This window comes from Nycticebus coucang, chromosome 16, assembly GCF_027406575.1.
Source record: "Nycticebus coucang isolate mNycCou1 chromosome 16, mNycCou1.pri, whole genome shotgun sequence".
In the NCBI taxonomy this organism is placed as follows: domain Eukaryota; kingdom Metazoa; phylum Chordata; class Mammalia; order Primates; family Lorisidae; genus Nycticebus; species Nycticebus coucang.
In genome coordinates, this window is record NC_069795.1 from 8,442,220 (window position 1) to 8,465,639 (window position 23,420).

The 23,420-nt window shown below is 42.8% G+C and overlaps 1 protein-coding gene across 2 annotated transcripts in view; it reads left to right on the forward strand.

Moving 5' to 3' along the window:
- Positions 1–22,521, forward strand: part of VPS26C (VPS26 endosomal protein sorting factor C) — a 49,939-nt gene extending 27,418 nt beyond the window's left edge. Inside the window, exons 2-8 of one of the 2 annotated variants that reach the window (XM_053565140.1) lie at positions 4,825–4,968; positions 6,359–6,508; positions 11,446–11,526; positions 12,428–12,502; positions 17,874–18,062; positions 18,275–18,427; positions 22,223–22,521. In XM_053565140.1, the coding sequence (XP_053421115.1) occupies positions 4,825–4,968; positions 6,359–6,508; positions 11,446–11,526; positions 12,428–12,502; positions 17,874–18,062; positions 18,275–18,427; positions 22,223–22,234 (804 nt within the window). In that variant the 3' untranslated portion in view covers positions 22,235–22,521. The remainder of the gene's footprint in view (positions 1–4,824; positions 4,969–6,358; positions 6,509–11,445; positions 11,527–12,427; positions 12,503–17,873; positions 18,063–18,274; positions 18,428–22,222) is intronic. The other variant, XM_053565139.1, reaches the window with a different exon arrangement.
- Positions 22,522–23,420: the final 899 nt, after the last annotated feature.

A 23,420-nucleotide genomic window follows, 5' to 3' on the forward strand; every position in this document is an offset into this window, starting at 1 on the left:
AGTTCATAGCAACCTCCAACTCTTGGGTACAAGCAATTCTCTTGCTTCAGCCTCCCAAAAAGCTGGGACTACAGGCGCCCACCACAATGCCTGGCTATTTTTAGAGATAGGGACAGGGTCTCACCCGGGCTCAGGATGGTCTTGAACCTGTGAGCTCAGTGCAATCCTTCTGCCTTGGCCTCCCAGAGTGCTAGGATTACAGGTGTGAGCCACCATGCCTGGCCTCCAGCAGCTTTATTCATTATTACCCAGATGTCTTTCTACAGGTGAATGGTTGAATAAATTGTGGTACATCTATACACGGGCAGGTAGCTAGCAATGTAAAGGAATGAAACTGTTCATACACACAACTTAGATGAATTGCAACACATTATGCCAATCACAAAGCCAGATTCAATGTCATTGACATAACATTCTGGAAAATACAAACTGTAGGGCTGGCAGTGGGAAAGAGGAATTTTGGGGGTGACAGAACTAACTGTTCCCTATCTTGATTTGTGACGGTGGCTACAATCTCAAAGAACTCTACAAATTCTACACTGAAAAGGATAACCTATTAAATGCAATTATACCTCAGTTTTTTAAAAACACGGAAATTACCAAGTATAAAAGAAAATATAGTTATGCCACTTTCTGGGCAACAGAGTCATTCTAAAAGTGATTAATATTAACTAAAATCTATAAGTTCACTAGTAATGGAACTATAACAAAATACTAAGACATCAATTTACATGGCCTGCATACACTTACTGCCAGTACAGCAGAATAATATCACCATTGAACAAGTATTTCTTGCTTGCCTACCATGTGTCAGACGCTGTTCTAGGCATTCAGACACAGCAGTGAACAGAACAGGCAAAGCCCAAGCTCTTTGGGGGCTTCTATTTTAGTATTGCATTCTGATGTGGGACTGATAGGGTAAAACATAGCTAGTTTCTTCAAAGTGAGGGATAGTATAAATACTAAGTAAAAAGCGCTGATAAAAAGCAAGGATGAGGCAGAAGCAGGAGGATCACTTGAGGTCAGGAGTTCAAGATCAGCCTCAGCTACAGTGAGAACCTGACAATAACAAAAAATAGAAAAATTAGCTGAGCATGGTAGTACATGCCAGCTACTTAGGAGGCTGGGGCAAAAGGACTGCTTGTGCCTAGGAGTCTGAGGTTTCAATGAGCCACGATGGCACCACTGCACTCTAGCAAGCGCAATAGAGTGAGACCCTTTATCAACAACAAGAAAAGCAAGGCTGTTGCCTGATTGTGAGATCTGAAATTGCTAGTTCTGAAACTTTGAGACTCCAGGAAGAAAACTTCAGACACTAAGTAAAATAAAAGTCGAGAAGAGACAAAATAAGATTTTTTTTTTTGAGACAGAGTCTCACTTTGTTGCCCTCAGTAAAGTGCTGCAACCTCCAACTCTTGGGCTTAAGTGATTCTCTTGCCTCAGCCTCCCAAGTAGCTGGGACTACAGGCGCTTGCTACAAGGCCCGGCTATTTTTTTTTGGTTGTAGTTGTCAGGCTGGATTCGAACCCGCCAGCTCTGGTGTATGTGGCAGGCACCCTAGTCACTGAGCTATAGGCACTGAGCCCAAAATAAGATTCTTAATGCTGCTCAAAAGAAGTAAAAAATTAACAAAGTAAATATAGGATCTTTGATAGAGTCTTACTCTTTTGCCCCAGGCTAGAGTGCCATGGCATCATAGCTCACAGCAACCTCAAACTCCTGGATTCAAGTGAACCTCCTGCCTCAGCCTCTTGAGGATCTGGGACTACGGGCAGCTGCCACAGTGCCCAGCCAGTTTTTCTATTTTTAGTAGCGATCAGGTCTTTCTCTTGTTTAGGTTGGTCTTGATCTCCTGAGCCCAAGCAATCCACTTGCCTCAGCTTCTCAGAGTTGACAGGATTACGGGCATCAGCCACTGTGCCCCACCAGGAGTATTAAATTCTATTTGTGGCATGCTGCGTGGTTTCAAGTGTTAGGTTCTACTACATATTAGCAAAATTGTGTGTTAACAGAGATTATCTGTTTTCAGATTGCAGTATAGGCTGAGCATCTCTAATCTAAAATCTGAAATCTGGCTCAACACCTGTAGCTCAGAGGCTAGGGTGCTGGCACATACACAGTGGCTGGTGGGTTCAAACCTATCCCAGGCCTGTCAAACAACAATGACAACTACAACAAAAAAAGAATAGCCAGCTATTGTGGGCGCCTGTAGTCTCAGCTACTTGGGAGGCTGAGGCAAGAGAATCCCTTAAGCCCAAGAGTTGAGGTTACTGTGAGCTGTGACGCCTTTTCTTTGTGGGCAAGAAACTTGAAAAGAAACTTCTCTGATGACAGACAAATGGCCAACAAACACATTGTGGGCAAGAGACTTGAACAGAAATTTCTCTGAAGATGATTGATTAATGGCCAGTAAACACATGAAAAAATGCTCATCTTTAATCATCAGAGAAATGCATCACCTAACTCCAGTAAGATCAGCCCACATCACAGAATTCCAAAACTGCAGATGCTGGCATGGATGCTGAGAGAAGGGAACACTTCTAAACTTCTGGTGGGATTCCAAACTAATACAACCTTTATGGAAAGAAGTATGAAGAATCCTTAAGGAATTAGAAGTTGACCTTCCATTTGATCCTGCAATTCCATTGCTAGGTATTTACCCAGAAGAACAAAAATCATTTTACCACAAAGACATTTGCACTAGAATGTTTATTGCAGCCCAATTCATAATTCCCAAGTTGTGGAAGCAACCCAAATGCCCATCAGTTCATGAATGGATTAACAAACTGGTATATGTATACCATGGAATACTATTCAGCCATTAAAAAATATGGAGACTTTACATCTTTTATGTGTACATGGATGGAATTGGAACATATCCTTCTTAGTATTTCAAGAATGGAAAAAAAAGCATCCAATGTACTCAATTCTATTATGAAACCAATATATGAACACTTGTACATTCATACTAATGATAAAACGCAAATATAGTTTAGCAAGAGGAAGGGGACAGAGGGGAGAGGGCGTTTGGGAGGAGGGAGGACTTGGTAGGATCTTGCCTAATGTGCACTTCAGAATAGCCAGGAGTAAATTATAAATGTGTTACCACAGAAAATAAGTGAAGTGATAGTTACGTAAACCAGTTTGATTTAGGCATTCCACATTGTGAATCAAATCATCACATTATACTCCATAAATGTATATAGTTATGATTTAATAAAAAATTAAGGGCAACACCTGTGGCTCAAGGAGTAGGGCGCCAGCCCCATATGCTGAGGGTGGTGGGTTCGAGCCCAGCCCCAGCCAAAAACTGCAAATAAATAAATAAATTAAATTAAATTAAAAAAAAATAAAGCCCAGGACTTTGGGTGGCTGTTTGGGTGGAGGAGCACCTTAGTTCAGATGTATGAGGCTGCTATGATGAAGCCACTGCACTTCAGCCTGGGTGACATAGTGAGACCTTAGCCCGAAAATGAAAAAAAGAATTACTGTCAAATTTAGAAGTTAAACTACTTCAGGAGAATTGGAACTTAAATTTGCTTATTGGCTTTTTTCGTTCTTAGGAACAAAGTAAGTTAACCTTCAATTCTGCTTAAAATGGAGACGATTGTGTTTGTTTTTATTAGACTTCAGGGCCTTGGGATGGGGAGTGGGAAACAAAAACAAAATACTTAGCACATTGAAGAAACGGACTATTAAAAAATAAACAAAATTAAAAAAAAAGAAACAGACTATTCCCAGCTCCCAGAATTCCATATTACATAAGAACTTGATAAAAAAATTTTCCCTGGATGAAGAGAGGAAATAAAAGGTAAGCAGATCTTACACCAATAGAAGAGGTGGGTTTTGATGGTTTGATCTGCAGGCCAATTTTCACTTTTGCTATTTTTCTTTTTTGGTTTGGTTGCCAATTATTTCCTGCCATCGTATTCCCCTTTTACAGCAGTTGGTTTAGTGCCCCAGTGGTCATCTCAGAAACTCGTCTTCCCTGTTTGTTGTGGGGTCTCTTTCTGCTCTGGCTGATGCTCTTTAATCTCTCCATTTCCTCTCCTATGCACATCCTGTAACAAATCGAGACTATTGAGTTCTGTGGCGACAGGAAGAAACTGCCATCCAGTAAAGCACATGGTTGATGTGCACATGCTGTTACTCAGTAATTATCTTCAGATAAATGAATAGGTGATCTGTTGTAGAGGCCCTCTCACATGTCTCCCGGAGTGGCCCGGAACTCCGAGAGAGGAGGACGGTCTTTTGGGAAAGTGGTGCCCTGCCCTTGTGTACTGTGTTGATAACCTTCAGTCTCTCTCAGAGAGGATTTCTGGGCAGAAAGGACCTAGGCAACAGTTGTGTTAAATTACTCGTGCATTTGAAACTGCGATCATTTTAGTCAGCAAAATTGAGAAAAAGCCCAAGGAAAAGGGTTTTATTTTCCTGTATTCCTTCTGAAAGGGTCATTGTACATACCCCTGGGTAATATCACTGTGAACTTGTCATCTGCCCTGAGCCCTTGTCTTTGTGTTTTTGAACTCAGACATCTGTTGGGATTCCCCCAGCTGGGAACAAAGACATGTCTGGAAGGCAGCCATGGGAGGAGAATCCTCACCTGCACCTCAGTGCTCCTTGTCCATGTGTTTGCCATACTTTGTCAGTACCAGTGGGCACTGGCCCCCACCAAGCGCCAGGCCTTTTCCATTCTGGTATCTAGGCATCTCAGTGGATGTCAGGATCTTTGAATTGATTGTTAAGGAGACTTACTTTTGCTAATAAATGAGGTCAATAGAAGAGATGTACTAATTGGATTGCTGGCTGTCTTTTCTCTCCCAGGAGATACTGTCCGGTGTGGTGGTCATATCTAGTAAGGATTCTATTCAGCATCAGGGGGTGTCTTTGACAATGGAAGGAACTGTAAACCTCCAGCTCAGTGCCAAAAGTGTGGGTGTGTTTGAAGCTTTTTATAATTCTGTTAAGGTAAGAATGCTTCTTCTATTGGAAGGTTTTAGTTCAATATGCAAATGTTTGTGGTGGTTTTTACCTACTGTTTCCCTTTCCTGATTGTGGGGGAAGGACATCTGTCTTTATTATCTGTTATTTTGTGAGGGATGGTGATAGTTCTAATACTTACAAATCAACCTGACAGAATGCAGGTATTTTGTTTCTAAGTACATCATGTTGCAAGTCTGCTTGTATTTATTCCTATTTGATAAATTAAGATTAGGAGAACTGTAATTATATTAATTTCAGCTATTCAAAAGATCAAAGCTTTACTGAGAAGTTGTGCCTGTGGCTTATATATTTGCCTTCTCAAATTAAAACTTTTTTATTAGCTATGCATATTGCTGCTGTTGGATTTGACATTGAACTAAGATACAGATGAAAGCAAGAAACTATTTTCTTTTTGTCATTTAGAATAAAGGTTTGTGTTCTAGAGTGACTTTTTCTTTTCTTTTTTTTTTTTTGAGACAGTCTTAAGCTGTTGCCCTGGGTAGAGTGCCATAGTAACATCATAGCTCACAGCAATCTCCAACTCTTGGGCTCAAATGGTTCTCTTGCCTCAGTTTTGTGTATTTTTATTAGAGACGAGGTCTTGCTCTGGTTCAGGCTGGTCTCAAACTTGTGAGCTCCAGCAATCCACCGGCCTCAGCCTCCCAGAGTACTAGGATTACAGGCATGAGCAACTGCACCTGGCCAAGTGACTTTTTCTATACTTACAGTTTTCTTTTTCTGGAGAACATATTCATTTGGAACATGTTTTTTCCACAATTTTATATTAATCCATTTTTACTTAGAGATTCACTTCATAAGTTGTAAATTTTCTTAGGCAGGTTCCAAATGTTAGCACCTTCTTCCTCGTTGGAGGCCTGCCTGAGGTCTGCGGGGGCACCCAGGGCTGGAGGGAAGGCCTGCTGTCCCCAGGTGGGTGCACTGAGAAGGCTCCGAAGAGGCTGGCAGGCTGTTGAGAAGAGCTGGGATGGGGCAAGGATGACACCCAAGTTTACATGTCAGCCCTGCTAGCAACGTAGGCTCACTGTGCTGTGTGTGTTTCTTCATTGTGGAGATAGGGGCCACCAGGATGGTTAAGTGAAAAATACAGGGAGGAGACAGGTTTGAATAGGTTAGTTCCTACTGCATACCAGGCACCTAAGTGTCTCATGTTGTAAACTATTTTTGTGCAGAGACTTAAGAAAGGAAGCTGGCTGGCTATTCAGCTCTCAACCCAGCACTGTGCTGCCCAGGAAACCAGAATGGGAGCGCCCAGGGACTCGGGGTGTTGTGTCTTTGAGGAGATTATTAGTAGACACTGTAACGTGACAGGGATCTACAAGTGCCTGCTAACCACTGAGTTGGTTTTTGTTTACAGCCCATCCAGATTATCAACAGCACCATAGAAATGGTAAAGCCAGGGAAGTTTCCCAGTGGCAAAACAGAAGTTCCTTTTGAATTTCCTCTGCACGTGAAGGGTAACAAAGTTCTGTATGAGACTTACCATGGCGTGTTTGTCAACATTCAGGTGAGAGTTTCCTAACACTGTGGGATTGACTTCATCATTTTTCTTGTATAAAACAGCATGGTTTGTCTTTCACTAAAACTTAATAGATAGACCCAGGAATTTAATATTGCACTTATTGCTGAGACCTCTCTTGTTGATTTGTCATTTTGCCCTGTAAAAATGCTAGTTTTTATTTTTGATAGGAACCCTGAAGGACCTGTGCTATAACTTCTTTTTCCTGTTTTTTTCAGTCTCTTTTTAGGCCACACTGACACTGTAACAGATAGGCCCGAACTGCCTTCTAGCACCAGCTTTAACTTGTCTGTTTTGTATTTATAACTGTCTCTTTGTTTTATACCCCAAGGCGACTACTTTAACTTAGGCTTGTATTCTTTATTGAACAAACCTTGTCAATGAGGGGAAGTGAATTTCTGACTTCCTGTCTACCTCCGCTAGTTGACTTTCTCTTTCACAGTTGCTATTGTCTCAGGAACAGTGTGGAGTCCTGACTCAGGCCAAGAGAAAAGCTTTCCTTTATTCAGCAGAAAGAAAGATACTTTTGTGATAGCCTTGCAGCGGTCCCTTCCTATGCGATAAAACTATTCAGTTTTACATGTAAGGGGATAGAAGTTAGGAATGTTTTTGATTTATGAATGAAGATTTCAACCAAAGGTTTGTAGCTTAAGTAGCTTAAGACATCTATCAAGAAGGATCACATGTAATACAATGACCTCTATTGCAATAAATGTTTCTGTGAAGAAAAAACATGGTTCCAGTTCTTTATTATTAGCATACCTGTGTCAGGAAATATATGTGTATGTATGTATGTATATGCACATATATATACACATACACACACATACATATATACACATACATACATACACATACATATATACACATACACACACATGCACACACACCAAAGGCTTTGGACAACTCCAAGGAAGTAGCAGTAATGACTGGGGAAGTATCTAGATTCTGAGAGAGCTAAAACACCAATTGGTGGTACATGGACATGAGTCTTCTGACCAGCTTTCCAGGTTGGGAATATTTCTACCATGAAAGAAAAGTGATTGAAAAACATCTTTTTGACAATACTGAATATATCTTGAACATTTCATTTTGATAATTATTTTTATTATCTATCCGGAATCAGTATCATCTTGCTTTATCTACACAGCAGTGTTTAATAATATTCATTTTAAAATACAAGAATATGTTCATTAGAATATATTCAACAGAATAAGATTGTTTTCACTGATCATACCTATTACTTTCTCCTATGTTTATCATGACTTATTAAAAGAAGATTGATGTTTACATGTTTAAGATGTTTAAAATCAAGTTGGAAATCCCACCCTTTTACAAATATTGCTAAGATGTACAGATACACACGTGAAGCTGTGTGTTTGTGTTCCTGCAGAGCTGTGAGTTAGAGACTACTTTAAATGCAGCAGGCAGGTTCACAGTTGATATGTTCTTTAGTAAAGTCAGCGGCCATCCTTGCTTGAGGGTTTCCCTCAGAATGCACAGCTTGGAATTCTGTACCTTTTGAAATGCCTTACGAGTTTCTAAAAGTGAAGGGATTTCTGCTTATCTTAACCTCAGATTTCTATGAGCTTATCTCCCTTATACTTACTGCCATTTTACATATTTTTTGCCATTTTTGTTAATCTGTATTTTTTCTGAATCATTCTAAAGTTAGCTACAGAATCTTGATACTTCATCTCAAAGTACATCAATGTCCATCACCCCCAAAATGTCATTTTCCTACGTAATCACAGGTAACATTTTCACACTTATCAAAGTTAACAAAAATTATCAAATAATTCCCAGTTCATATTGAAATTTGTCCCCACTTTTAAGAAAATATTCTTAGGAGAAACTAGGATTATGGTTTGATAGGTTTTTACCTACTCGTCCGTCCATCCTGTTTTATAGAGGAGCAAGTGTCACCTGGACGGGACAGTGACTCCTGTGGTCAGACAGGACATCACCTCTTCTCAGCGCCCATTGCTTACTAATCTTACTCTTAACAAAGGTGCATCACTTTGGATAGAAAGTTTTGTTCTTAAACCCTAATATCTTTCTTTTTTCCTTTTTTTGATACGGATTCTCACTCTTACCCATCCTGGAGTGCCATGGCTTCAGCCCAGCTCACAGCAACCTCAAACTCTGAGGCTCAAGTGATCCTCCTACCTCAGCCTCTGAAGTAGCTGGGACTGTAGGCACCTGCCATGATGCCTGGCTAATTTTTCTATTTTTAATAGAGACAGGGTCTCACTCTCACTCAAGTTGGTCTTGAACTCCTGAGCTCAAGGGATCCTCCTTCCTTGGCCTCCCAGAGTGCTAGGATTACAGGGATGAGCAACTATCTTTCTTAATTTACATAGCTCTTAAGTATCTTTCTTAAATTACATAGATCCAAAGAAAGTTTTCATTTATAATTTGAATTGTGTTGTAACATAATGTTAAAATGGTAAAAATCATAAGACAGTAAAGGATTTAAAATATAGCCATGGCAGGCATAGGGGTGCACGCCTGTAGTCTCAACTACTTGGAAGGTTAAACGAGAGGTTTGCGTGACCCCAAGAGTTCAAGATCACCCTGGATAACATGATGAGACTTCATCTCTAAAAAAAGTTTAAAAATAACAAAAATAAAATATAGCCAGTATTCATTTCCTAACTGGTGGAGAGGCATGGCTTGCTTGTTTATTTCTTAGAGCGAGGCTTCATGACTCTTGTTCTTACTTTTTTCAGTTACATGGAGTTCATTTTTCATCTGTTATTATATATTGCTGACAAGAATCTAGTCTTTTGTATCTGTGCTTTGTGCAGCTAATTTTCCTTCTAAAAACTTTAAATTGTAGGCAAGTTTTATTATGTTTGTTTGACTCGTGTCCTTGCTAGCAAGATTTTATACATTAACACAAAATATAGCACAAAATATGACAATATATGTATGCTGATGTTCACGATTAATCTGTAGAGACTGTAACCATCCTTGTTCACAGTTTAAAAATACCTTGTATATCTGTTGACAGGTGGGACTATAGGTGCCCACCCCAGTGCCTGGCTAGTTTTTCTGTTTTTAGTAGAGACAGGGTCTCACTCTTGCTCAAGCCAATCTCGAACTCCTGAGCTCAGGTGATCCACCAGCCTCAGCCTCCCAGAGTGCTGGGATTATAAGTGTGAGCCACTGCACCCGGTCAAAAAGATAAAATTTTGTACCTCCATTCAATGCTCTGCTCAAGTCTGAGACCCTGGCCCACCTGACCTTCTGTTTCTCATACCACCTGCATCAATCTTTAGTGCTTGGGGAAGATGATGATAAAGTGAAAAGATCCAGGACTTTACAGCAGACAGATCTAGGCTTGAATTACAGCTCTACCACAGAGTTTCGTTCAGGATTGAGGGCATGAGTTTTGGTAACAGACAGGCATAAATTTAAATCCTGTCTCTGACTTGGAACATCCTCCCAACCTGTCTCCTAGATCATTAATGAGGAAATTGTCTGAAGTGCTGGGCCCAGTGTGCCTGGCACATGGATGTGCTAAGTGAGTGCTAGAATTAACGGTGACTATCCTTATATTAGCCCAATAATTCTTTTTTTTTTTTTTTTTTGAGACTGAGTCTCACTTTGTCACCTTCAGTAGAGTGCTGTGAGCAACCTCAAACTCTTGGGCTTAAGCGATTCTCTTGCCTCAGCCCCCCAAGTAGCTGGGACTACAAGCTCTTGCCACAACGCCCGGCTATTTTCTATTGAGGTTGTCATCATTGTTGTTTAGCTGGTCCAGGCTGGGTTAGATCCTACCAGCCTCAAGGTATGTGGCTGGCTCTGAGCCAGCCCAACAATTTTTATGTTGTTAGAATTAATTGAGGTAGCCTGAGCTTAACACCCATCCCTAGAACATAATATCAGCATTTTCTTCCTTGCTCAACCCTCTTCCCTCCCCCCTTATTACAGGCTGCCTTGTGTTACTAATTATTGCTTTCACACTTAACAAATAGTGGCCAAAAGTTGATGCCTATAATTCACATTCTTTTACTTACAAGAAATCCAACTCAAATTGACTTAGCCAAAGAGGGATAGTGTATCATAGAACTATCCACAGGAGCAGTGAGGCTAGGTTGGATGTCATCATACCTGGCCTGTGTATATTGAAAATTTCCAAAATGAAAATTTAAAAAGAACCTTTCCTTCATTCCTCTTTATAATATGAAGAGGTAGTTTTTAAGGTCCCTTGGAGGGTTTTTAACACTGTGACTACATATTCTTTAGTAGACCAGCAGCTCTGTGAGGACAGGATGTGACTTTGAGCTTGGCAGTGGAGCTTTGTGTAGTGCTCTGCACACAGAGCAGGTGCTCAGAGGTGGACAAGTGGAGAGCAGAGGTTTGGGACATGCTAGCTCCCATTCTAGGGGTTTCCAGTCCTTACTGTTTTCTGATCCTGCTCACAAAATAGCTGCTGTTTTACTAAGTGCACTATGCGCAGGCCCTGTGCTAAGTGCTTGTGCACCTTCTCTCAGTTGACTGTCACTGAGGCAGGTACTAACAGCCCATCGCACGGGCAAGCTGAAGATCCAGGAAGCCAGGTTATTTGTCGGGGCTCATGCTGTGAGACAGATGTCTGGATTTGAACCAGCTTTTGCTCAAATGTGTTGCTTTCCCTATCTTACTACTCTGGTCTTTCCCTATCCCATAGATCAGGCCAGTAGGTCCCACTACAAGGATGGCTGTGGGAATCTGCTGAAGAATAAACTTAAAGGGTTTTTTTTCTATAGAAATGCCTTTATTTTGAACATTAACTCTCCCCGTTTTGTATTCATTTTACATTATACATTAGTTGAACAAACTTTCCATAAAATATGATGACTGATTTCTCTCTTTAACTGGAATGCCAAAATGAAAGCAAATCCTGCTAAAAGTGACCTTTTAACTTTCTTCTCTAGTATACGCTGCGCTGTGACATGAAGCGGTCTCTGTTGGCCAAGGACTTGACAAAGACCTGTGAATTCATCGTTCACTCTGCTGTAAGCTGCACTGGGGGCTCTGGTGCTGAATAGCAGGACCTTCCGGCAAAGTCCAGGGTCTTCCCTATTTGTAGCTAATAAGTTTGCCTCCTACTGTTCCATGGTTCAAAGACAGTGAGCAGCATGAGCATCATTCCTGCTGGCCCAGCGTCCCCCAGCTGGTGTCATGGGCCCAAAGATGCCACATTTGTGACATGCTGGTCAGCACCTTTCTACCTGGCTCCCTTCATGTCATAGTAGCCATGGCCCTTTGGATCCCAGCCCCTGAGTAAAAAGGTGGCCAGGCAGGCTCTAATGAAGCTGGTCTGTATTGATGGATTCTACATAATATGGTCACTGTTAACGATGTTAGAGTAACATTTCTAACGTGTGATTCTTGCAAGTAGAGAGCTGTGTAGCTCAGCGAGAGACAGCACTGGGTTTGACTCTCAGGTGGTCATGGAGCTCTCTGTGCCTCACTTCCCTGATCTGTGGAGTAGGACCTTTCATGAGGTGGGAGGAACACCTCTGGGAGTCACGGTGCCATTTCCAATGGCACCTAATAGACCCTCCAGTGTCAGCTCTTAATCTGAGAGATTTAAATAAATACCTCCCAGAAACTAGTTCTTAGATCTAGTTTTAAAATTATAAAGCTGTAAGTTACGTTACCTTTGAGTTCAGAACGTCTGTCCCCTCATTTTACAGATGAGAAACTGTGTCCCAGTGGGATAGGAAACTTAGACAAAGAACACAGTGTTTCTGGCAAAACTCTGTTTGGAAAACAAGTATCCTGCCTCTCCATCCTTCCAAATCCCTCCGGGTTCACTGGGTTGCCGCTCGTGTTTTAAAGGAGGGAAGTCTGTCTGTCCTGTAGAACTCTGGGCCTGCGCCCTCTTGATTCTGGCTGTATCTTTCGTTTTAGCCTCAGAAGGGGAAGTTGACTCCAAGTCCTGTGGACTTCACCATCACACCTGAAACCTTACAGAACGTCAAAGAGGTAACATGTGCCACATGCTGGCCAGGTGTATTTTCCTAGTAATTAGACCCCAGCTGCCACCCAGTTTTTGTTTGAGAATGAAGTCATCAGTGAGAAGAAACTCCTGACTGTTGTCTGTACTCAAATGTGTCTGTATTTTCAATTTGATTTCCTTTTTAAGCTCAGTAAAGAAGTTTAGAAAAGGGCGGTGCCTGTGGCTCAAAGGAGTAGGGCACCAGCCCCGTATGCTGGAGGTGGTGGGTTCAAACCCAGCTCCGGCCAAAAAAAAACTGCAAGAAAAAAAAAAAAAAAGAAGCTTAGAAAAATGCTTTTTACAAGTTTTTCAAGGAGGGTGTGTGCTCATTACTTTTTCCTGTCTTCTCTCAGTTTGAGTGCCTTTGGGCCCTGAGTCTCACTGCTGCCCATCCTGGTGGCCGTGTGCTGTCTGCTCCTGGTGTTGAGTTTGCAGTTTCCCCTTCTTGCCTCTGTATCACAGAGAGGGTGGTCAGCATGTGCTTGTTCCTCAGTGGTGGCTTCCTCACAGCCCTGCATCCAGTCAAGGCCTCTCTAGTTTTCGATGGCAGTCCCTGGTTGATCCCCAGCTGGCCACGTGGGCTGCACAGGCAGAGCAGTTAATTAGGCCCAGTCCAAAACTGTGTCTGGCTTCCTTGGTCTAGTGCTCTAACCCATTGCCATCAATTTTCACCAGAGTATTTTTTTTTTTTTTTAATGGTATCTGCCTCTAAGCAGTGAATTCTTACATTTTTTTCTGGACATAATTTTTCTTCTTTTTTTGCATGTTACTCTTGCCGATATTGATTAGAATGGGGTTAAGGTCATATTTGGGAAGATTGGGGTACTGGGGAGATTGCTGGCCTCATCCCTCAGCAGGGACAGTTGGGGCAGGAGCATGTCGTGAGGAGCTTTTCTGGAGGCACAGGGAGGAAACAGCCACTCTTTGTCCACTCCCTTCTCTCCCTCCCCGGGTTCTGTGAGCACCTGACCCCAGTGGGCCACTCCCATTTCCCTCCCACCTCTTTTGCCCACGTGTTGAAGTGTTTTTCAACAATAATGTGACGCCACTTCCAAGCACTATTTCTTCTTCGCGGCATCACCTTTTATTACAGATGCAGGACCTTTCATTTGTTTCCTGTATTGATTGCTTCCCAGGGGTTGCGTCTTCTGTTTGTTGAGTCCCTGCCTCTTTCTCTTGTCTTTATTTTCCTCAAACGGTTATTGATTCTTGGTTGTCAGTTTATGTTTATAGACAAGATCTAATATGCATGGTACCGTTGGAGAGACTGTATCCTTAGCCGCAGGGAGACTGTGTGATCGTAAGCACAGGTCGACAGAGGGGTTGGCCTTGAGTGCTGACCGGGCAGGGAAGTATATGCAGGAAGCTTGTCCTCTGGGCCTGGAAGCTTGCTGCCTTGCCCTGAAGTGCTTTTGGAGTCTCCCAGGTGGAAGGTCCTCTTGAGGGACGCTGTGGTGCTAGGCTTCCGCAGCTTCACCCCTCCGGGGAGTTCTCCTGCGGTGCCCCCACTGCCCTTCCCCAGGCCCCGCCAGGCACACTTGCCCTCATTGTTCTCGCTGTCAACAGCAAGACTGGAGTCCCTGGCAATCCTCCGAGCCTGTTGTCAATCCACTTTTATCTGACAGATGTGCTTCACTGGGGTTGTCTTGTGGAGGCTTCCTTACAGCTAGCCTAGGTATAGAGTTACTTATAAAAGGAAAAGAACGTTTATTAAAGATAGAGTCTTTCCAGGTGGTGCCTGTGGCTCAACGGAGTAGGGCGCCAGTCCCATATGCCGGAGGTGGTGGATTCAAACCTAGCCCCAGCCAAAAACTGCACACACACACACAAAAAGATAGTCTTTCCTATTCATTGTTGGAAATGAGAAAATAACCCATACAGCAAATCAAATGACTTATCCATAAAATATCACTGTTTTTTATTTTGCTTTTTAAGTAAAAAAGGGATTTATTGGAAGGATATAAAATAGCTTATAGAAACTACAGGAAGGCTGGAGACAAGACTCAAAAAATAGACCAAAAAAAAAAAAAAAACCCATACAATGTTAATACGCCATTGAAAGAGGAAAAAAATGAATGTGTAGTCAGTATTTTGAGCTGGACTTTGAAAGCTTTTCTTTATTATCAGTTGCCTAAAAGAATTTTATGTGAACTGCTACCTTTTAAATTTTTTCTTAACAAGTAATTCCTTTTACTTTTCATTATTTTTAAAACTCTGTCTTCAGTGGAGATTTTTTCAGAGGCCTATACCTTTGGGGACCCCCAGGCCCACAGCCCCTCACTCTTCAAGAGGTCTAGGCTGCAATGCCCAGTCTGAAGGCCATAGTTGCATGTGACCACAAACCCTTAAGATGTGGCTGGGTTGAGCCGAGATGAGCTGTCAGTGTAAATACTGACCAGAATGAAAAGGAGAATGTAGAGAAAAGGGAACACTTTTACACTACAAATTAATATAGTCCCTTTGGAAAGAAGTATGGAGAATCCTCAAAGAGCTAAAAATGGACCTTCCATTTGAGTCTGCAACCCCATTACTAGTATCTACCCAAAAGAAAAAGAATCATTTTACCAGAAAGACATTTGCACTAGATTGTTTATCAGTTCAGTTCACAATTGCCAAGATATGGAATCAGCCCACACGCCCATCAACCCATGAATGGATTGATAGACTGTGGCATATATACACCATGGAGTACTATTCAGCCATAAAAGAAGGTGGAGACTTTCCATCTTTTGTATTTACCTGGATGGAGTTGGAGAATGTTCTCCTGGGTAAAGTATCACAAGAATGGAAAAGCAAGTATCCAATGTACTCAATACTAATATGGAACCAGTAGATGAACAAATACACGGCCACACAAAAGAAAAACACAAATTCACATAGGGGGAAGTGGGGCAATAAGGAAAGAGGGAGAGGTATTGGTGTGCTCTCACTAATGCACACAAGGTAAGGGGGAGGGGTAAACTGCAACTGGGACTCAACAAATGTAACTTAATTGTCTGTACCTTCATATTAATCTGAAATAGAAGGAGAGTGTGTAAAATATTCATATTTTTCATGATAATGTGTGGAAGTGATAACATTTTGGATACACTGGTAAATTTTAACCTGTTTTTTCTTTTTTTTTTTTTTTTTGTAGAGACAGAGTCTCACTTTACTGCCCTTGGTAGAGTGCTGTGGCATCACACGCGGCTCACAGCAACCTCCAGCTCTTGGGCTTACGTGATTCTCTTGCCTCAGCCTCCCGAGCAGCTGGGACTACAGGCGCCCACCACAACGCCCGCCTATTTTTTTGTTGCAGTTTGGCCGGGGCTGGGTTTGAACCCGCCACCCTCGGTATATGGGGCCGGCGCCCTACTCACTGAGCCACAGGCGCCACCCTAACCTGTCTTTTCTTAATGTGGCTACTAGAAAATTTTAAATTACATATGTAATTCACACGTGTGGCTTGCATTCTGTTGATTTTGGACAGTGGTATGCCGAACTGGCATACCTTCAGGAATTGGGACACAGTCAGAGGTCAGGACTGCTGGAACAACTGTCTCTAACTCTAGGTCTGTTTTTCCCCAAGATCATCTTCACTTGCCCTTGACCACTTGCGATGTCTACAGATGAAAGGTCCATAGGCTTTTCATCAAGGATTGAAGTTATTTTTTTGAAATAATGTCTTAGTTTTTAAAAATTATATAATTGGGGACATCTTTAAATTGATAATAATTTTAAAGCCTCCTTTTTTATGAGGTTCAGTGATTTTTTTTTTTCAGATTAATGTGATGATACAATTAGGTTGCCATGTTTGCATTTGTTAGGTAGAGTCCCTGTTGTAGCTGTGTGCCACACCCAAGAGGTGTGCCATATAACCTTATATTGTGCCCATTAAGTGGGAGCACACTTATCCCCCCTCCTTTCCCCATCTTGAATTGAATTGAGTTTTTCTCTCGTGTGGGTGTATATTAGATTCTTAATTGCCTTCATAGTAGCATTAAGTACATTGGATACTTGCTTCTCCATTCTTGTGATACTTTCCTAAGACGAATGTGTTTCAACTCCATCCACGTTAATACACAAAATATAAAGTCTCCATCTTTTTATGGCTGTGTAGTATTCTGTAGTATACATCTACTACAGCTTGTTAATCCATTCCTGGGTTGATAGGCATTTAGGTTGTTTCCACATCTTGGTTATTGTAAATTGAGCTGTGATAAACAATCTAATGCAAATGTCCTTATGACAAAATGGTATTTCTTCTAGGTAGATGCCTAGTAATGGGATTGCAGGGTCAAATGGAAGGTCTATTTTGAGTTCTTTGAGGAACTCCATACTTCTTTCCAAAGGGGCTGTGTTAGTTTGCAGTCCCACCAGCAGTGTAGAAGTGTTCCCTTCTCTCCACATCCACGCCAGCATCTGCAGCTTTGGGACTTTGTGAGGCAGGCTCTTCTCATGGGGGTTAGGTGATTGATCTCAGGGTGGTTTTAATTTGCACTTCTCTGATGAGAAGGGACTATAAACATTTATTCATATGTTTGTTAGCCATTCCTCTGTCTTCTTCAGAGAAGGTTATGTTCGTATCTCTTGCCCATTGATAGATGGGATTGTTTGTACTTTTTGTTGTTGATTTATTTGAGTTCTCTGTAGATTCTGGTTACTAACCCTTTGTCAGATTTGTAACACGAAAATATCTTTTCCTATTCTGAAGGTTGTCTGTTTGCTTTAATTGTTGTATCCTTCGCCGTGCAGAAACTTTTTAGCTGAATTAGGTCCCATTTGTTTATTTTTGTTATTCTTCACTGATTGCTAGTAAAGTCTTCTTCATAAACTTTCCTGAGGCCGACATCCTTAAGCATTTTTCCCATGTTTTCTTCTAGGATTTTTATCATTTTTATGTCTTAGGTTTAAATCTTTTATCCATCTTAAGTCAATTTTTGTAAGTGGTGAAAGGTGTGGGTTTTTTAGTCTTTTACATGTGGTTATGCAGCTCTCCTAGCACCATTTATTGGAAAGTAAGTGAGTGTTCTTAAACACCTATGGCAACTCCTCAGACTTTATTTTTTGATGTCTTACTGCTTAGTAAAGGACCTCTCCACATCTCAGTCTAGGCAACTAGGAATTCTCTGAGCTGCCTGGTCATTCTGTATAAGAAGTGTAGTTAGGTGCCTTACATAAATGTAGAGTTGAATCAGTCAGTCTGTTAATAATCCAGAAAGATGTAAGTACCTTTGTTTCTCCCAGTTTGTAAAACAGAGTCCCAGTGGATTATGTAACACAACTTTGTTTCCAGTTTTTATTTGTACCAAAGTAACTAGTGAATAATTTTTCCTTTTTCCTTCAGTTCCTGAGGTATTTGTTTTCATTTTGTTTTAGAGAGCCTCACTCCCCAAATTTCTCATCAGAGGACATCTCAATTCAACGAACTGTGTCATCACGCAGCCTCTCACAGGAGAGCTGGTGGTGGAGAGCTCAGAGGCCGCCGTCAGAAGCATAGAGCTGCAGCTGGTGCGCGTGGAGACCTGTGGTGAGGGCCTGTCTCGGTGGCTCTGCCTCCATCACATGGTCAGCAGTTAAGAGGATGTGAGGGGAAGAAAGAAAGAGTGTGCCTCTCCGTCCCAATAAATATGTTTGAGGAAAATGAAATGTGGAAGGGAAGGGAACTCTCTAGAATCCTATAGAGCAAAATAGAAAAGTAGATGAGTGTACTGATACAAGGTCTGGGTTAGCTTGTTCTGACTGTTGCTGTTTCCTGACCGTGTTTCTCCCTTCTCCAGGGTGTGCAGAAGGCTATGCCCGTGATGCTACAGAGATCCAAAATATCCAGATTGCTGATGGGGATGTTTGTAGGAGCCTCTCTGTCCCCATATACATGGTCTTCCCCAGGCTGTTCACCTGCCCTACACTGGAGACCACCAACTTCAAAGTGGGTAAGCTGTGTTCAGCTCCATCCCCCGTGGGCCTGCTAGGATTCTGTGAAAGGCAGGGTCTTTAGGAAGGGCCTCTTGGTACCAGGACCTGCCATGGTCACACAGCATGCAGGCATCTGTCTTTCAGTCACTCAGCAAAACCTCATCAGGAAGGTGTTGTGCCAATAACTGAGGAGACAACTCTGAACAGTCCTGGCTCCTTGGAATGTAGGGATGCAGACTGTCCCCACGTCACTGTAGGCTAGGGCAGGTGACATCAAGTCCTGTAAGGAAAGCTAACATGTATGAGAGGCATGGGCATTGTGAGGCCATCTTCACTGAGAGGGTCGCCTTAGAGTGGATATCCAGAATGTGTGAAAGTCCCAGAGTGTGTGAATGCTTTGAGCTCTGCCAGCTTAGGATGGCACGAGTTATTTTTCCACAAATTGGTATCTAAGTACTTCAACCACATGATCTGAATCATGTCACAGTTTCATGTCCTACTTTTTCCCTGTACATGAAACTCACTGGTAAATCCCATGCACTTGGGTGTTTAGTAGTTGTCTCTGCCGTCATACTGCTTCATTAAGAAATGGAAACTGGGCCGGGGCAGTGGCTCACACCCATAATCCTAGTACTCTGAGAGGCTGAAGCAGGTGGATTGCCTGAGCTCACAGGTTCAAGACCAGCCTGAGCAAGACCAACACCCTGTCTTGTGTCCTAGGGCAGCCCGGTTGAGTAGAGGCACAATTTAATATTTATGGGGTTCCTTTGATCCTTATATGAACTGTAATAGCAAGAGCCTAATGAGTCAGGATGTGTATGTCAGTAAGAGAAAGGGCAGGAGATATAGCTGTTCACCATACAGGCAAGAGGACAGCAGGGTCTGCTGAAAGACACCATGGACAGTCGAACTGGACCAAAGCTAAGGTGCCACGATTTTTCTCAAAAACTATGTATGATTATTATCAAATAAAATAGTATTAGTATATGCCCAAAGTATAAAATCCAGAGGTACCAGGGCCTCAAATGCAGAGTGAGTCCCTGACCTTCAGCCCCGTTTCCACACCCAGCCACAGCCCTCCAACCAGCCCCAACGTGCCACCCTGGAACTGCTCCCACTGTGACAGGCATCACATGGGTTTTCCTTTTACATGTGTTATTCTAAAGTTTGTATTTTTTACTTGAGAATACCTCAAGTTTAGGTGGAGGATCTTGTCTGTTGATTACTCAGCTTGGTTTTCCTACAGAAACTTAAGAAAAGTACAAAAGAATTTTTTTGTCTGTTATACTAAACATTTTACATGTTATTTGTATTAGATTCATCAGAATTTTTCAAAGGCAGCAAATCTGACAAAGTATCCATATAGTGTTTAACACGGTACCTCTGATTCTACATGTACACAGTGCCCCATTCCACCATTAAGAATCAGTAGTACTTGGGTCCGTGTGCCCTAGTATTGCATGGTTTAGGACTTGAAAAATGACAGATGTTGTTAGTTTGGGAGGTCTCTACAGAAAATAGGTGATCTGTAATCACTGTTTGAGTGGCTGCAGTCTCTTCTTGGGCTCTGGATTGCTGTTCCCCTTGGCAGAAGAGGGAAATTTGGAGCAAGGGCAACTGTGACCACCAGCACTGCAGTGCCCTTGTGCCCCTACTGAGACCAGGCAAGGCTGGCTGAGGTTAGGCTCCAAGTCTCAGGGTGGGGAACGGTGAATCAAAATGGCTTGGCTTCCTCTAGGTAGGGAGGTCAGGAGGAGACACTGTGTCCTGCATTAGGCTCAGCACATCTACATGTTCCTCCTCACCTGTGCTGGTGCGGACCACAAGTGACCTCAGATGCATGGTCAGGCTGAGACTGGGAACTCACATGCATGGGTAGAATGGTCATCCTGACACAGATGTTTGGCCAATGTTTTCTGCTGAGAAGGAAAACGAGTGCCAGCACCCTAACATGCCTGTTCCCTGTCCTCTCCTGTCAGTAGCCTCCTGCCTTCAGAGGGCAAAGCAAGATGGGTGGAGGAACAGTAGGAGGGAAGGTAGTGGGAAGGGCCCAGAGTAGTGGTCCTAGCGTAGTGATGACAAAGTAAGAGAAGATAGAGGACTGTGCTGCTGGTGCTTAACTCCTGTCATGGCTGGTGTTTGGGCAGAGGGCAGCGCCTTCCCCCACCCCTCGTCATGGCCCTGCCCTGGGAGCAGAGTCCTCGGAGACCTGTGGAAACTGGCAGTGACCTACTGAAGAAATACAGAGTTAGAAACGATGGTAAAGAAAGAGACATGAGACATAGAATTGAATTAGAAGTGGGAGCTCAGGGGTCCACTGCCCGTTTGTGGGATTCTGGTAATGGCACTGAGTGTTTGCTCCACTCTGCTTTTATTAGAGTCTGTTTGCCCAGAGGGTAAGAGTAAGGCATGGAAAAGACACCAGCAGTTTCCCTGATTGAGCATATCAGCTCCTATCCTTATTATTATTAACCTTAAGGATAGCCTTGAGAAATTTGAAATGTGAGCCTTGTATTGGGAGAGCCTCCTGCTTGAGATCAGATTTCACACACAGATTTCTAGGGAGGTGTTAAACTTTACTAGTTCCCTGTGGAGTAAAACATCACTGGCATTAGTCTCCTCTGAGGAATCAGTGGGAGGGAGGCATTTTCCTTCCATCACCACCACAGAGGATCTTCCTCTGCGATAAGGGATATAAGCTCTTCTGTCCATATCTGAGGGCTCGAGCTGCTCCCTTGGTCTCTGCCCCAGGCAAATGCAAATCTCCACAATTGGTATCTGCTTTGCCTGTTTACTAGGCAGGAAACGACCCAGTTAATGTATCTTTCTAGGTCTTTGCCACAGTCTCTTCTATGGCCATTTTTCCTCAGAGTGCTCACAGACCCAACAGGGGTGTTTGTAAGCTATATCCCTAACAGGTTAGAATTTCAGAAAAGGCAGGAAGCTTGCTAGCAATGACTAGCTTAAATTTAAACTAGCTGACTTTTCTTTGTTCCAACTCACTCAGCTTTTTAATTTTCCTCTTTTTCTGGGGGTGCTTTCCCTAGTCAAGAACAAGGTCTTCGGTCCCCATTCTCCCAGCAGCCCCCCCACCATGGGGATGTTATCCTGAGGGCCCCAGCCACGGGTCAGGCATTGACCCTAAACCCCTTTCCACAGCCAGGGCTTTGTAGCGTGGTGCTTGGTGTTCCCACTGGCACTTGACCCTCTGCCCACCCAAAGTGCCCCTGCTCCACCTTCACACTGGGGAAGGACAGGGGCCCATCTTCAGGGGACTCCCTCTACACACACCCCTCCTGTGGTCAGCAAAGCCCACCCACAACTGGATGGGTAGAGAAAAGATCGTGTTTGCTGATGGGTAACAGTTAAACAGGGGTTCTAGGTACATTACCAGTATCCAGAGGAAGGATGAAACTGTGTTTCTGAAGACATTTCTCACTCAATGACTGGCAACATGAACCCAGATAGCTCCAGGCTGGTTCAGAGTCTAATAGTCCATTCAGAACTGTAGGAAATGTAAAAAATAAGCCCAAAAAATACAAATGGAGTGATTCTAGAGTATCCCCTTTAGTAAAGAAATAGGACAAGGGAAGTGTGGTGGAGGAAGCCTGATGAGAATATAGAACGTTACTCAGTTTACAAAGCGGACACAGTGTAGTTGTCTTTATTGGTTTTACTGCAAGTCAGGCTGACAACTGCAGGGGATATAAATACAGAAACCCATAGAGCCTGGGGCTCACTCCCGGACAGAGCTGGCGCTTGGTTTGAGCTGCTCAGTGTGAGTGAGCATGAACCCTCTCTTTTCTTCCCAGAATTCGAAGTGAACATTGTTGTGCTGCTGCAGGCAGATCACCTCATCACGGAGAACTTCCCACTGAAGCTCTGCAGGATCTAGCCCAGGAAGGGTGCAGGGAGCACACACAGCCCCATGGAAGTCCAGCAGGTTATCCAACTTCTGTGGGGAGCTAAAGCCAGCAGCATATCCCCATTTTCACCATTATTCTGCATCAGAAGTGACAGGGACTCCTGAAGTTTCAGTTTCTTCATTTCCTCAAAACTTCTGCTTCCACCAAGAGCCTCTAATCAGACATTTTCTGTGAAATTTAACAGGATTTCTTAATGCTGTTTCCAGGATTGTTATTTCCAGTGGATCCTGACTTACCTGTTCTTTTAGAGCACAAACAGTTGTAACACCAGTTTGGGCTTTCTTAGATAAGGAGATCACAGGGACAGCAGGTAGTTGTCTACTCTAATCTGTAGTTCTTGTATTTTTCACCATAACTTCAAAATTTTTAGGGAGCTAGAAAAAAAGTGTTGCTCACTCTCATAGAACTGAAGGGATCTGGCTAGTGCAGGAATGCTCCTGAAGTCTCCAGAACTGACATAAAATCTCATGCTGCCATATTTCTTGATTATACTTAAATGGAGTTTATGTAAGGGGCACAAATACACGTCTGTTGCTCTTGTTACTAGATGTGTCCTGAACCACTGGAGACCTGCCCCAGGGTTTGTGGTGAAGGCCTCTCTCCCAAGGATAGTGCCAGGAAAATATCCTCAACTAGATAAACCTGGCCTGCATCTGACCCATCTGAAGGACCTATGTTTTGGGCCAGGGTGTTTTTTTGGCCTAAAGTCAGTTTTTCCTCAGTCTCCCTTTGTGGTTTGAAGAATATGGTGAGTCTGTTGCAATACATTTCTTCCTTCAAATCCTGCTCACAATTGATGGAACCCATGCTGCTTTGTGCACTAACTGGCCTTCGCAGTAGTCCTGGGGGGGCAGGCTTCTGCTGAAGGCCTCCAGGGCCGAACTTCCACATTGTCCTGTAACAGTGGGGATTTGTACTGCTCAGGCAGGCAGGCCTTATCTACGCACTGCTTTATCCAGGGCTTCACCATTGAAATTACAAAAGTTACTGAGTTATTTGAAAGTTGGTTCCCAGAAAATACATTTTATTTTATTTTATCTCTTTTATTCACATGACATTAATAATTATGTCCTTAATGAGGTGT